Source organism: Alosa pseudoharengus, unplaced genomic scaffold, assembly GCF_046254945.1.
Source record: "Alosa pseudoharengus isolate Yale_2024_CS ecotype anadromous, Long Island Sound unplaced genomic scaffold, YU_APseudo_1.1 YU_APseudo_1.1_scf_12, whole genome shotgun sequence".
Classification (NCBI taxonomy): Eukaryota; Metazoa; Chordata; class Actinopteri; order Clupeiformes; family Clupeidae; genus Alosa; species Alosa pseudoharengus.
In genome coordinates, this window is record NW_027468587.1 from 7421947 (window position 1) to 7438298 (window position 16352).

Genomic DNA, 16352 nt, shown 5'->3' on the forward strand with positions numbered 1-16352 from the left:
GGGCCCTTGGCCTGAAAAGTCAACCGAAGCACAACTTAGACATTGGCTTAGGCCCTTAGAGCACATCTTCCACATCTGAATAGAGGCAAACACCAAGTATCTACTAAATCCACTTTGGGTTAAATTAACCTCCAAGTTTGATAAATGCTGGCCTAAAAACACAGCTGAGCACACCGTTAACTGCACTTCACTGGGAGGTCTGCAACAAATAACCTAGGCTTTTCTCAGCACTTCCTGAGTCGAATACACATCAATAATGAACTTTACCAAGAACCATTCTGTAGCAGTGAGGCTTATGTAAGCACTGAGCAACATCAGCCACATCTCAAGAATCCAGAGATTTAAAACGACCCTTAAGAATATCTTACAGCAATAGCAGAGGTTTGCAAAAGCCACAAAGCATTGTATTTAAGCCACATTAAATTATATTACAAAGCTCTACAGAAATAAAAGATATTTCAGGGTAATGTGTGACCTCATAGTTGAGAAAATCACCGGATGTATTTAACAGTATTTGACACGAGTCAGACCTGTAACAACTCTGGTGTCTTAGTTTTTGAGTGTAAATAAGACTTTCGGGCAAACAAGTTGCCACTTTACATTTGTCAATAATTCAGAAGAAACGGTAATCAGGACACCATCATGAAAAATGCATCTGCTACTTCTTTCCTCTGTCCGCAAGGGAAGCTGCGGAGACAGGTCAGCTCAGACTTTGCTGTTCGCTACGTCAACTGTCACCAAAACAAAGCGGAGCACTAAACTGGCAGCGCAAAATAAAGATTCACTGACAGTGAGCTACATTTTCCACACGAAGACAAAATCCTTAAACTTTATGGTTTAGATGGGATGATTCTCATATTACCACGTTAACTTACAGTTAAGCTAGTTGAAAAACAATGACCTGTTAGAAAGACTTAGGCTACGTTGTTGGATCAATCAAATAAACTAATTTGAAAGGGAATTATAATAAACAGACCTGAGTTAAAAATATGGCTAGATGTTTGTCTTTGTAATATGACCAGACACATACCTACCCTACCCTTTCAAAACAGTAAACATCTGGTTAACACAAGGTCAGAATCACCCTATTACATGAAACAGGTAAAGCACACATTGTGCCAAATAAGACAGTTTTGGAAGTATTACAACATTTTACTATCGTGTCGTTAAATCTTCACATGTGTACATTTAACTTCTACCCTCAAATGTTTTGGCTAGCAGGTCGCGGGCCTTCAGGTCACTGTTGCAAGGACAGCGGTTCAACGTGTCAACTAATCCACATGTCCCCTCTAAAATCACCATCAAACGACAGCTAATCGGTTAGCTACAACCGCAGTTTGCCAGTCCACTTCCACAAGTCAACAACCGGCCAAAGTCATGTGTGCGTAACAGAGGCACTGAACCAAACATCAAGCGCAGGATTAGCTACTGGAATTCGCTTTGGCAAGGTTTAACAACACACAAGTGAACAGCTTCTCGGCTAGCGTTACGACTGGATGGATTGCCATTCGGTTGATGGTTAAAGTTAGCCAAGAATGCTAATAACAGCTGACTGGCTAATCAACAAGATTAGAGTATCAGCTACTGTTTTAGCAAGGTAACGTACATATTTGTACTTAGGAGTCAGCTGATTTGCTTCCTTCACCCTCCTGGAAAACATGTCTTTTCGGGGCGAGGCAGATACGAGACGAGTCTGGCATTCCAGTTTCTTGAAATACTCCCACTTGCACAGACGGTGGACCGCGAAACATCCAGCCAAGCAAACAAAGTAGAAAATGTGTTTTTCAGGGTCTTTACTGAAATTGGCTGACAGCACAGACAGCCAATAGAACGCCTGGGCATGAATATGGCAATATTCTATTGGTGTAGATCTGTAATCGGTCTTTCCCACTGTATGCCCATTTAAAGACGCAGACCCCCAGCTTTACCCATCAATAGGCTACTCAACGCCAGGCGCACGAACATTTGCATTCAAAAATGCACGTTTGAAATTCAGTTTCTTAAGAAAACACAGTAATTGTGCAATGTACCGTAATATGATTTGACGACAATCTTGACATCCTTTTTCACATGATATCTTGACATTCAAGTCATGCCCTAGACTCGGTTAACGCCCTTATCTATCCTGCACACAACTTTAAAACGTCACGGCAATAAAAACATACCACTCGACCTTAAATGCGTATGACAAGCGCGAATGCATACTCCATACAAATACGTTTCAGTTGTAGAAGTTTGCATTGCATGGCACGGCGCTATGTATACCTTACAACCACAACTCACAACCACATCATCACCTGTCTTTAACAGATGTCTAACTTTGCGTTTGTATATCATTTTACATGCGACTAGCAACTTTAGCGTCCTTCTTAAAGTTACACTGTAGGCTATACTTTCAAGAAGGTTTGCCAATCACCATAATATCTAACAAACAACATATTGACTTGGCACCCTTTCATTCATTTGATATTACAAATGAATATCAAACTTTTTAACCCTAAGCACAAGACTCATTTACTCATTTACTCTCTACTCATGCCAGCACTCAAGTCATATTAAACAACCTGACATTCAACACATTTTCAACACCAAGATATACCAACCAAATAATGCCATCTATGTAATAGATATTAATAGATATAGCACTATCTGTTGGTTTCACATTGAAAAAGTATGGCTTCACACTGTACAAGGGGGAAAAAATTGAATATATATCATGCATGCATAAATCGCATACATGTATTTGTTGTTTTATTGTAAAAAAGACCCACTGTTGCACAGTCATGCAAAACACAGCAGCAGCAAGCTCACTGTTAAAGAAACACACTGGAACAGAGACTGGAATTTGACAGAGCGGAGTGCACACTATCTGATCTAATTGTGAGACATCAACCAAAGACTACGGAGCTCTGACACAACACATGTGAACATAAGAAGAGATGAAGTGCAGGTCAAACAGCATAGCGAGCGTCAACGACCTGGCTAAAGAAAAAACACATAACACCGATGACAACAACAAACAGCAACAATGCAATAAATTCAGTGCACATAACAAAACTACACACACAGACTTGAAAACAGGTGCGAAAAACACAATCACCACCATAAAACAATATTAAACTGTCACAGTGAACACAAGTTTAATAGGCACACAACACTAAAGAAAGTCACAGTATTACACATGAGAAACATACACACAGGCTAAAACACACTCGGCAGACTGAACAGTGCTAAAAGGTCTTTGGCGTGGTCAGCAGGAGGATGTGACGTGGGGGCCTTACCTCCCACTCCTTGCTGTCGGAGGCGTCGGAGGTGGAGGCCTGCTCCTTCTGCTCCTCGGCGCCATCGGACTCCTCCAGTTTCTTGACCACCATGAAGCCCGGCTCCTGGCTCATGCCTCCGAGGCTGTCGCCATACATGTCGGGGCTCCACTGGATAAAGAAAACATACAGGTGGTCCGTCCTGGAGGACACACAAGATGGAGTGGAGAGGGACTGCTGTTAGAACATGGTGATAGTGAGGACTGCTGTTAGAACATGGTGATGACTGCTGTTAGAACATGGTGATAGTGATTGCTGTTAGAACATGGTGATAGTGAGGACTGCTGTTAGAAAATGGTGATAGTGATTGCTGTTAGAACATGGTGATAGTGAGGACTGCTGTTAGAACATGGTGATGTGAGGACTGCTGTTAGAACATGGTGATGTGAGGACTGCTGTTAGAACATGGTGATGATGATGGTGATGGTGATGTGAGGACTGCTGTTAGAACATGGTGATGATGATGGTGATGGTGATGTGAGGACTGCTGTTAGAACATGGTGATGGTGAGGACTGCTGTTAGAACATGGTGATAGTGAGGACTGCTGTTAGAACATGGTGATGACTGCTGTTAGAACATGGTGATAGTGATGACTGCTGTTAGAACATGGTGACGGTGATGCTTGAGCTAGAGATGACTGAAGTTAATGTACAGTACATTATAACAGTATATATATAAATGGATTTCAGTAAGTCTCTTACAGTACTACTCATTCCCAAAGTGTGTTTATATAATAGAGCATAAAATCTCAATATGACAGGTTAACAAAATCCACATTTCTCATGTAAAATATCTTAAATAGAAGATATGTAGAATATCTTAATACAAGATACTGTATGTTTGTATACATCATCATATCTGAGCTGAAGCCAATATTTAACAAGTCAGGAAACAACATTGAGAGCTCCACATTACAGTCATAATATGCCAGAATATCAGTCTTCCGCTCAAGGCACACGTATCGGGGACGAGAAGCCATCCGTTGCCAGAGCAACAGCAGAGAGTGGTGAGGGTGATGCAGAGCAGGCGGACAGCAGGCACCTTGGCTGTGTCACCATGCGACTGGGCCGGACCAGCGGAGCCTGAACCCTGCCGCCGGCTGACGAGAGCCTCGGACAGACTCTTTCATCTCGGCCGCGCTCGGCCCCCTCCATTGTCATGATACTCGCCGCTGATCTTCCGGGTCGCCACTCAACTAGGTCATGCAGCGGGGAGGAGCAGAGCGGAGCGGTCTGCACTGCGTTGCGGTGGAGAGACAGACCGCACGGCACGGTGACATGGCCGCTGCGCCGCCTGCAATGTGCCAACTTCAGGCACGTGCACATTGGAGCTCGTAGATTCGCACACCCGCATGCATCCATGCACATCCATAAAGAATGTTGTGGACACTTGAGTACAGTTATATACAAATAAATATATATAGTGTTGACTGTGTTCATCTACAAAGAGCTGCAGAAGGGCAAGCTCTTTATCCAATCCTGGGTTGATTCAAAAAAGGCACTCGGTGTGAAATGCTTTTTTGTAAAGACATCAAGCTAAAAGGCGAGCATGCTTATTTGTGAACACTCTTTGGTTCTCAGCTTGGGAAACACAGAAGAGGCAAAGAATCTTGAGCCGTCTAGAAAAAAAAAAGGAAGACTGCCCTTTTCAGCGAAAGGGGCAAGAAAGAGCCATATTCTTCCTCTGCCCAACGGGAAACAAAGACAGAATTGTGTGGGCAGCGGTGAACTGACAACAAGGCTGTGACAGATTCTGTCTATTTCTGGTCTGAAGCATGCGTCTCTCCAGCACGGCCCAAAATTGAATTAATCTGTTTGCTCGTTGAGAATTAATTTACTAAGAAAACAAATGTTATGGCCTTGATGGAGGGCTAGGATAGCCTGCACTGACACTCTCTGATGAGGGTGTGGAGGGGGGTATACAGTCAACAGAATGAAACGGCTGATGTGGCAGAAGCTCTTTCTACTGGACAGCCACTGACAGAGACAGCCCCAATGACTTATTCCAGTGTGACACCAATATAGAATTACTTTAACCAGGCAGAGGAGATCCACTATCGTAAGCATTCCACGCAGTTGGGAGATGCTTCAGGGAAGAGGAATGTGTGGTGGCAGGGAAGGTCTTTCAACAATAAACAAAGTAAAAGCAGAATGCACAAGAGGGAACATTCAATAAGCAGTGTGCTTCTTCCTGGCATCCTTCCTTATTGAAAATGTCTCTTTGTTTAATTGTGTGTCATAGAACTTAAAAATATATATAACTTTAGATGTGTTTTTACCTTTGATTTGTTGAATAAGGATAGTTTGGTGCATGGCCACTAAGCTATCCTGAACCGGAAACATGGTTGATTCCCCCTGTGCAAATCTCGGACTTTGAAATGACCACTAAAATCTGAACAATCCTTGACTAGTGACTATGGCATAGACACAGACTGTTGTAGTATCTTCTTTATTTTGTGTAATATCATTTTTTGTGAAACTGAAGTATGTAGTATCATTAGTGTATGCGAAGACTGGTTTAAGTGAAAGAGCAGACCTGGCAGAAAATGTCATAGATAAGGTTTGGTGCCAGGAAATGTAAGCAAAACCTAAAGAATGTATGAATAACAGGATGAGAGGGCAAAGGTGTACCATATGTAACCTGGTCAGCTATCTGTAAACATAGGTGATGGGAAAGCCAGAGTGTGTCCAGTCTAGGATGACTTGAAGGGGTATAAAGGCTGGACAGCAGCCAGAGTATGTTAGCTTGTTTCATGAACCAATGCTCAGGTGTGCATTAAAGCTACACTTCTTCAGTATTCTTTCGCTTTGTCAAATGATTCTGAGTTTGACTCGGTTGATTAGAATTTTTCTACAACACTGTGACCCAAACCATCCCTCTGGTCCCCACCTCCCTCCTCGTGTTACATTATCCCTTCCAGTTGGAGATTCAGGTAGAAGTCACTGGAGCCTGTTGTGAACAGTCTGCAAAGCAGCCAATCAGTGTAAAGCCCACTTCGTCATTCATGTAGGTGCCAGATAAGCATGAGGGGGAGCTAGATATGCTAATGGGCCATTCTATTCCCCTACCTAATTAAAGGGTTGTAAATGGGCTTGTAAAATAACATCTGAGCCTCTCACATAACATCAGAATAAAGAGTAAAATACTCTGTTTATCCTTTCTATGCTATCTGTAATTTGCAGTCTGTCTAGTGAGTGGTTTGATCTAATGATTTTAAGGTACTCGTGACATGTTGAAAATGAAAAGCGCATGTGGTGGGCGGGACATAGCAGACGTCTCTATCCAAACACTTTGGGACAGTGATGTTGTGTACCAGGCAAGTGATGTCAGCCAGCTCCAGCACACCTCCAATGATGGTGGGGGAGACCGAGCAGGTGAAGTGTTTCAGCACGTCATGCACTTTTGACTGTGAATTGTGGGAGTGATCAGGGGTGTATGGCGCGGAGTGATCAGGGGTGTACGGCGCGGCGAAGTGATCAGGGGTGTACGGCGCGGCTCACCTCTCCTGTGGGACGGCGAACCAGTACTCGTGCTTGCGGTCGCGCTGGGCGTACTGCTGCATGGAGGCGCTGGCGTTGGACAAAAACGTCTTCTTCATGGGCTTGCCCACCCGAAGGCACAGGAACTTGTGAGACCTGGACCTCTTCCTCTCCCTGAACACCGCTGGGCCTGAGGACACAGGAAATGAGGCAATGTCACAGGAGGTAGAGGTGGACATAGATATCAGAAAGCTAGATACCGCATTGGGCTTCAGAACGTACTGTACGTAAATAGCGACGCCATCTTGGTGGGGGCAACAATCACTGGAGGCCAATGGAGGAGCATGTGAGTGGAAATCAGACAGGTGTCTCTGAGTGGAAATCAGACAGGTGTCTCTGACTGGACATCAGACAGGTGTCTCTGAGTGGAAATCAGACAGGTGTCTCTGAGTGGAAATCAGACAGGTGTCTCTGACTGGACATCAGACAGGTGTCTCTGAGTGGAAATCAGACAGGTGTCTCTGATTGCCGGCAAGTGTTGCCCAGACAATAAAGGTGTTGCCCCCAGCAATATGGCGGCCGCGTTTACGATGCCACCTAATAGAACTTGACGGCCAATGCGGCATCTAGCTTTCTAATATCTATGGACTGAACTTGACCCACTAATCCACTAGACCAATGTAAACACACTTTTCCAGATTGATATTCAAAGCATTAGCCACATTCGTGCAGTGGCACTAATCTGAATTACCCTTACCCTGGAAGAAAACAAAGAAAACTCAAAATCCGCTTAAAACCTTTAAGACCGCCAAATCTCTTAAAGATAGTCATCGACGGCCAGATCATACTTCATGCCACCTTTATTAATAGCCCATTAAAAGGTCATCCCAGCTGGACTCTAACAAAGAAATACGGCCCCAGCCTAGTAGGGAAGCGTTAGTGCCATTCACTGAGGCCAACGAAGGTTAATCACCTCAGACAACAGATTCTCCACGGGCGTCCATTTTGAGTCCATTATGGTGGTGCCTAATGGATTTGTTTTGGCGCTCTGTTTGTGGCTGCATACGGTGAGGGAAAACGAGAGGAGGGTGGGCCAGACGGCAAAGCCCCCAGTGGGAGGCCTCGGAATAACAACGTGACTCACACACTGCCCTCTGCAAGACGGTGGGCATTTAACTAGGAGGTGAGCACAGTGCTCGAGCAGACTGAGGGAATGTATGTAGGAGTGTGTATAAAAACTGGTATACACATAATATCATGTGTGTGTGTGTGTGTGTGTGTGTGTGTGTGTGTGTGTGTGTGTGTGTGCGTGTGCGTGTGTGTGGTATGGACCCATCAGTCACTGTTGAGGCGACTCTACATCACAACAACACCACTCAACTGCTCCAGTCAAGAACAGCAAGGCAGACTCTTTTGGAGATTCAGAGAGCCCAAAACATGGAGTACTGGTCCAATTTAAAACTCCAGGGAAAGTTGGCCAAACTGCCCTGCGCAGACCATCTGTGTCACACACCATCTACCACCATTGGTAAGGAGATCCTTACCTTCTGTGTAAAAGCCTGCCTTCAGGTTCTCCCCACAAAGTACAACCTAGCACTGTGGTTTCCCTCCAACCATTCACCCCTCTGCATGCTGCATGAACCCCCCCCCCCCCCCCAACATCTAGAGTGAGTATCCCACATCATGAACAGCTGTAGCTCTCTTAAAGGGCTGTATATCCCCAGACATGACAGACTTGTGGACCTCATAGCTGCTCAGATCCCACGCACAGAGGAAGAACAGATCTATAAACACACCACTGTCCACTCTGAATGGTTTAATTCACCTGCAAACACCTTCTCTGGAATTGCAAACACACCGGACATTATCTCCATTTCTCAGAATGCTAAAAGTTTAAATATTGTGTCATGTGCTTTTGACCTATTTATGGAGGACTCATACTGTACAAAAACTTTCAAATACTAGCTTTTGATTTCTGCCATTGAGAACCTAGGATACAAATGCCAGCTCATTGTGTTAGTGTTTGGTAGCCTAGGTCATGTACATAGGTTGGTGGTCCGTGGACTTTGCATTGGGGGACTATATAAAACTAAGGCCAAGCAGCTAGTGAAGTACTGTTCCATATCAGCAATTATAGCAAGCATGTTTGTTTAGAAGAGACGATGCTTCCTATACCCTTGAATCTGTAAACTCATGATAGATTGCTGAACTGCTTTAATCTACTGGATTATTCAGAAGATTTGATTCCTAATGTACTTGACTTGTAAAGTGGAATCAAATAAAGTCTATAAAATGTGTGTGTGTGTGTGTATGTGTGTGTGTGTGTGTGTGTGTGTGTGTGTGAGAAAGAGAGAAGGAGAAAGAGAGTCTGTGACTAGGTTGCGTAGGCAGGTAGGATATGAGTGGGCCGCATATGAAAGAACAGTGACATCATTACATACTGTTCTGACTATATATTTAGTCATTTAGCAGATATGCTTTCTCCAAAGCAACCTATTGATCACAGTATATATTCATACATATTATAAACAGCAACCAACCTCTGCCATCTGAGCAAGAGAGACACATCAGCAGTGAACAACCAAGCCAATCAACTGAACAGCCAGGAAAAAGTAGAGCCATACATGTAGAACATGTCTACTGTAATTTAAATTTCAATAAAGTATCTATCTATCTATCTATCTATCTATCTATCTATCTATTTACTGAGAGATAGGATATCAGCAAAGAGCCTAGCTACGGACATGCCACAGCGTACACAATTATTAGTAATGTACAGAGCCTAGAACTAGTCTTTGATATTTGCTTAAATCAAGGTCTTGTCTTTGCCAAAGGTGTTCTGTGCTTCTGTGTGTGTGTGTGTGTGTGTGTGTGTGTTTAGGGAGGAGGGGTGGTGCTGGTGGTGTTTGTGATTCTGTGTCACTGTTGGCTTTGATGGGCTTGAGCTTATCAGAGGACAGGGAGGGCGAGTGGCACGGGTTGACTGTGGCGGATCAAAGCAGAGTGCGGAAAGGCCTGGAAAGCCTCACATATCTCCCGAGGTGATAACAGGTGAGGTGCATTTTCATAAGTCCCCTCCTCTCTTTCTCTTTCTTTCTCATTCTCTCATTCCTCCTGATGTCAGTCTCTCTCTCTCTCTCTCTCTCTCTCTCTCTCTCTCTCTCTCTCTCTCCCTCTCTCCCTCTCTCTGGCTTAGTTGGGGAGGGGAGAAAAAACCTAACCGCAAACACACTCACATACACACTTATCAGTTGCCTCCGGCAGAGCCTAGACCTCACAGCCTTCACCACGGGGAGTGCTTGGGCGTTTGATAGTTACGACTTCACAGGGTTCCTGTGGCAATCATCAAACATGACAGCCTTTCAGGACACACTGCTCTCCCACAACACACCTGAACAGTCCTGAGGCCTGCCTGATTTCATTCCCTGCTCACACAGGCAAGGACCACACCATCCCATCTTGCTTTCACCTTCCATTAACCACATTGTAAAAATGTACACACAATATTTTAAATATTTAAATATATGTAAATATTTATGATGTATAAGGCCAAGCCAGATGGCAATTCAGTTTCAATGCAGTTTGTTTGAGACTGAGTTTTTGTTTTTTAAGTATAGTATAAGTAAGTATATATACTCTTTTGATCCTGTGAGGGAAATTTGGTCTCTGCATTTCTCCCAATCCCTGAATTAGTGAAACACACTCAGCACACGCTAATCCTGGCGCAGTGACCTGCCTGCAACAACAGCGGCGCTCGGGGAGCAGTGAGGGGTTAGGTGCCTTGCTCAAGGGCACTTCAGCCGTGCCTACTGGTCGGGGTTCGAACCGGCAACCCTCCGATCACAAGTCCGAAGTGCCAACCAGTAGGCCACGGCTGCCCCCAAATTTCAATCCCGCTACAAGTAAACAGCACAATACAAATAATAGTAAACAAGTGACAAGACAGAGATGAAAAGGGTCTGAGAACAGAGGGTGGAAAAGAAGGAAGTGTAACACAGAGAGAGAAAAGAAAGAAAATTCAACAAAACTCTGGCCTGTCAGAGATGGCACTGGTGTGGACGACGGTGTCTTACCTTCGGCCTTGGCTTCTTCGGTGGGCTCTTTCTGCTGGACGTTGTCCCTCTGCTCCTTGGCTTGTTGCATAGTGTGACTCTTCCACATCTTCCGCAGTTCCTCCACGTCCGACTCCGAGTCCCGGGTCCTGTCCCTGGCCAGCTTGGCTCCTCCGGGGGACTCGCCGGCGCCGGACCCAGCCCCAGGGGCAGAGCTCTGGGAGGCCGGCCGGGACGCAGACCCCTGGCCTGGGCTGGCGCCGTCCGGCTGGTCCTTTCCGCTGGCGCTGGTGGGGGTGCTGAGCTGCAGGGACTGTTGCTCCTCGCTGGTCAGCTCCGAGCCCAGGGAGGAGCGCGGCTGGGCGGTCAGGCTGTCCGTGTCACTCTGCTCCCCGCCGCCGGGCCTCTCCTCCTGGCTGGCCGACCCCCGGGCACTCCCCGGCCCCGGCCCCTTCCCCACCGCGCCGCCCTGCGCCTGGGCCACCGTCTGAACGGACTCGCAGGAGGCGCCGGACGACTTGTCGTCCTGCCGGAGCTCCTCGGCGGACGGCAGCTCCTCGTGGATGGGCGACAGCTCCGACTCGGTGAACACGTCCTCGGAGACGGAGCCCTCGGTGCTGCGCGGGGCCGTGCTGGCGCTCTCGTAGCCGCCGCCGTCGCGCAGACGCAGCTCCGCCGGGGGCTGGCCCGTCCACCACTGGGCCTCAAGCTCCCTAGTGGACGAGACGTCAGGCAGGCTCAGTCTACTGACAACTCTACCATCAGGGACACAGTCACTGGTCCAAAGCATTTCCACCAGTTAATTTATCACTAAATAGTCATTTACTATTTTGTAAATAAATTGTACATGTAAACTATTTACTATAAATTTACAAAGATACTATGGAACATACACTTGTATAATATTACTAAATATTTTTCTAATGGTAGATTAGTATCAGGTAGATTGGTAGGTAATGGTAATGGTAGATTAATATAGGGGCTCACATTTTATAAAAGGCTTTTACTACACGGGGGCAGATTTATTTGAAGCTCTGCTTGTAGTACTAAAAGGGGTAAAAGGGCAACAGAGGCCTTGTGTTGTGTGTGGGAGACGCTACAAAGGGCCTTGCATTCAGCAGGTCCGCAATCTGTTGCCCGTCATGGTCTACTGCCCTGGGAGAGAAATCCACTGCAGGATCAACACACACACACACACACACACACACACACACACACACACACACACACACCAGTGCACACAGCCCAAAGCTCAGCTGAGGAAACATCTGGCCCCTGCACAGGCAATGATTATTACCCATCACAATGAATACGGCCATCAGCTTAACTACTGCGATGCGCTTGCTTCCCCCCAACGCCGATGTGCCAGACGGGAACAGAACAGTCCTGACTCGTGTTATTACGTTGTCCTCAAAGCTAGCTGACAAATAAGTACGCAAGAGAATAAATAAAAAATGCAAACTACCAGATATAAAAGGCAGCGAGCAGACTGTGGGTGGCAGACAGCCTATTAAAGCCCCAGACAGGAAACGTGTGTGTGGCGAGTGAGAGTAATCCAGCCGTGGGAGGGTGAGATTGTTCTTCATTAAGCTCGGATGCTCTGCCAATGCCTTTGCTTTTTTTTGGGGGGGGGGGGGTGTTAATGAACAATGAGATGGGCAGCACAAAATCGGGGTCGGACGCTGTTTGACTGCAGTCGGTATAGGAAGCGTCATTTCCCAGATTAAAATGACTCGACAATCAACCACGGAGTGGGTGATGGCAAAGCTGCTTTGTATATTTTTGGTAATCCTATTCTCCAGGAGGACCACAGAAACATACATATTTAGCCACGCTCCCTCTTCTAACACACCTATGGGCCAGTTGGCCGTCCATGGGCCAGTTCTATATATACAGTCTATGTATGGGCCAGTTGGCCGCACATGGGCCAGTTCTATATATACAGTCTATGTATGGGCCATTTGGCCGTCCATGGGCCAGTTCCACACACATGGGCAGATGTATGAGAGGCCAGATGGACGTTGGTCCCTGGAGCCAACCCTGACCCTGAGGACAAGACTGGAGGGCCAATGACATGCCCAAATTAAAATCGCCTTGTTCTTGCAAACACCCACAAATCACTCCCATTGATGATGCTGTGGGTGTCCAGGGTGCTTAACAAGTGGACACGCAAAACTAGGTGATCTTTAAGAGGACAACGCCGCTGAAGAACAGGGCTGAGAAAGCCTGCTGCTCTACTGCCGGTGTCCAGGGTACTCAGGCTAGTATAGATAGGGGTGGGTGGTGTCCAGGGCACTCAGGCTAGTATAGATAGGGGTGGGTGGTGTCCAGGGTACTCAGGCTAGTATAGATAGGGGTGGGTGGTGTCCAGGGTACTCAGGCTAGTATAGATAGGGGTGGGTGGTGTCCAGGGTACTCAGGCTAGTATACTGTAGATAGGGGTGGGTGGTGTCCAGGGTACTCAGGCTAGTATAGATAGGGGTGGGTGGGCGGCTTTGTACACCTGCTGCAAAACTGACAGCTGATGTGCGTATGTGTTTAGCAAAGGCATGAAGTGGTGAGTGTGTACAGATGTGTGCGTATGTGTGTGTGTGTGTGAGAGTGTGTGTGTGTTTGATGTCAAGGAGTGGAGCTGCTGAGGTGTTAGTTGGTGTGTGTGTGTGCGTGTGTGCTGTGGAGGAGGTGTGAGCTCGGCTATAGCTGAGGCAACACGTATGTGGTTTAAGACCTAGTGGTTGCTTGTGGAGAGTGTGAGAGTGTGTGCATTTGTGCGTTTGTGTGTGTGTGTATGTGTGTGTGTGTGTGTGTGTGTGTGTGTGTGTGTGTGTGTGTGTGCGCATGTGTGTGTGTGTGTGTACATATGTGTGTGTGTGTGTGTGTGTGTGTGTGTGTGTGTGTACATATGTGTGTGTGTGTGTGTGTGCGCGCGCATGTGTGTGTGTGTACATATGTGTGTGTGTGTGTGTGTACATATGTGTGTGTGTGTGTGTGTGCATATGTGTGTGTGTGTGTGTGTGTGTGTGTGTACATATGTGTGTGTGTGTGTGTGCATATCTGTGTGTGTGTGTGTTGGGTGGGCTGTCAGTGGCGTCCCTTACGGTGGCACGCTCTCGCTGATCTTGCGGTCGGTAATCTCGCGGTAGACGGCGGCCGACTGCACCTCGTCCAGGGGGCACATGATGCCGTACTCCTCACAGCCGCGCTCCAGCACCAGCGGGTCTGTCCGCAGCGGGTCAAACATGATGTTGTTGGGGGTGACCAGCAGGACTCCTCCCACCACACCCTACACACACACACACACACACACACACACGCACACACGCACGCACACGCACACACACAGACACAAAGATTTTGTGTTTGTACCATGTACCATATACAAAATAACTGAACTCAAGTACAAGGTAAATGCACATTGTGCAGACATTTTCTGAGTGGATTTGCATCACTACAGGCCAACCACTGAGTGGGTGATGGTAGAGCCTGCATGTAATCATTATGATAACGCTATTGAGCAAAGAGACCACAGAAACGTGCGTGTTTAGGGCCCCTCCCTGTTCTAACACAGCTAACTCTATGGGCTGGTTCCCACATACAGATTAGGCCTAGTCCTGGACAAGACGAGAACTTCTAGGGGACCACAGTTTGCAATGGTAGTTCAAGACGATAGCGTGAGTCCAACAAGTTTTTCCAGAATTTTCAATTCAATAATAGTATAGCATATCTCAATTTGCTATTAACACAACTGCAGCTGACTACATCTACATCTTTAGTAGTGTGAGGATTTGGCTGGATGTGAGATGGTCTGCTCAACAACGTGAGTCCTGTCTGATGAGGTCTGACACCTAAGTATAAGTAAGTATATATACTCTTTTGATCCCGTATGGGAAATTCGGTCTCTGCATTTATCCCAATCCGTGAATTAGTGAAACACACCCAACACACAGTGTACACACAGTGAGGTGAAGCACACACTAATCACGGCGCAGTGAGCTGCCTGCAACAACAGCGGCGCTCGGGGAGCAGTGAGGGGGTTAAGTGCCTTGCTCAAGGGCACTTCAGCCGTGCCTACTGGTCGGGGTTCGAACCGGCAACCCTCCGGTTACAAGTCCGAATCGCTAACCAGTTGGCCACGGCTGCCCCAACACCTGTTGTGTTCAGTGTGTGGAGGGATGCAAAAGAAAAGTGAAAGGTGGAATGAGAAAGAGAAAGTCAGAAAGACAGAAACTAGGGAAAGAGAGAGTGATACAGAAGCAAAAGAGAGAAAAGTAGAGAGAAGAAGACCATGAGACCATGAGAGAAGAGGATGGGAGAGGATGCTGGAACTCACTTTGCCGTCGGTGAGGTACTTGCAGTTGATCTTGAGGAACTTCTCGGTGAGGGCCTCCTCCTCCTCGGAAGTGGACGAGACTACGCGGGACTGCCGCAGGGAGACCGGTGGGTGTTGGGCCTCGGAGCGCGGAGGGCCATCAGAGTCCTGCAGGATGTGGGTGGAGCAGGAAGTGATGCCGGTGGCGGTGTAGGGTGGGGTAAGAGAAGGTGGGGATAGGGGCACAGGGTGGAGAGACACAGTTAGGAGCCAGCCATTTACAGTTTTTCTGGATCGTTTTGATACCTGTGTCAACTCTGAAATCACGCTCTCAAAACAGTTAACACCCGTGTCTGAACAAAAGCACTCTGGACAAAATGACACATTTTGCTTGCAAAAGGCTGTTACTCTCTCAAAACACTTAAAACATGCAGCAAAAGCAAATCTTCCCTTCAAACACTACAACTTGTTGCCAATTAAAAAACACTCTTTAATCAATCATTACACACTGGACAACAAAATGCAAAATCTAGTTCTCAAAATGAGCATTTTTGCTATGTCTGTTCCATTGCTTTCTCATTTTTCTGGTATCAGAAAAAAACTGTAAAAAGACAAAATGTACTGAATAAAAAATTTATTTATTCATTCCTCCCAAGATGTAACTGTCATTGACATGTAAGACATACAGTAAATACCTAGCAAGATACAGTAAATTTCATTGCACTATAACTTGGTCATTTTTCATCGAAATAGACCTACAGTAAACACCTTTTGTACTGTTTTCTCCACCAAATAGGCAATACAGTACTTTGTCTAAATGTGCATTAGATGATACTTGCCTAAATAGCAACACAGAACAGACATCTCTTATGTATAATGAAGAAGTTTCACACAGGTGTATCAGAGATTCAGACTTATGCAAGGAATATATACCACCTGTGAAAAGATGTTTTCCTTTTGTTTAGCATGGGAAAACCAATAGAGTTTGGGGCTTTTGAATGACACCTGTGTTAACTGTTTTGCAAAAGGGTGTGAGAAATGTGTGAACCCAATGAAAATGTGTGAACACATTCGCAAGAGATGACTTCTGCTGTGCAAAGAAAGTAGTCATGAAGACCAAGTGGGTTCTAGTTTACTTAAGCAGGTAAAAGCAATCGATAAAAACTGTAATACCAGGCATGAGTCACACCA

At 46.2% G+C, this 16352-nt stretch overlaps 1 protein-coding gene across 6 annotated transcripts in view; it reads right to left on the reverse strand.

Annotated features, from left to right (window-relative positions):
* The window catches only part of oxr1a (oxidation resistance 1a), a 92642-nt gene that overhangs the window by 12652 nt on the left and 63638 nt on the right, over positions 1-16352 (reverse strand). For 5 of the 6 annotated variants that reach the window (XM_076279963.1, XM_076279961.1, XM_076279962.1 and 2 more), the window contains exons 5-9: positions 15183-15329; positions 13951-14135; positions 10874-11565; positions 6822-6990; positions 3282-3462 (exon numbers count right to left, since the gene is read on the reverse strand). In XM_076279963.1, coding sequence (XP_076136078.1) covers positions 3282-3462; positions 6822-6990; positions 10874-11565; positions 13951-14135; positions 15183-15329 — 1374 coding nt within the window. Of the gene's footprint in view, positions 1-1606; positions 1909-3281; positions 3463-6821; positions 6991-10873; positions 11566-13950; positions 14136-15182; positions 15330-16352 lie in introns of those variants that run through there. The other variant, XM_076279965.1, reaches the window with a different exon arrangement.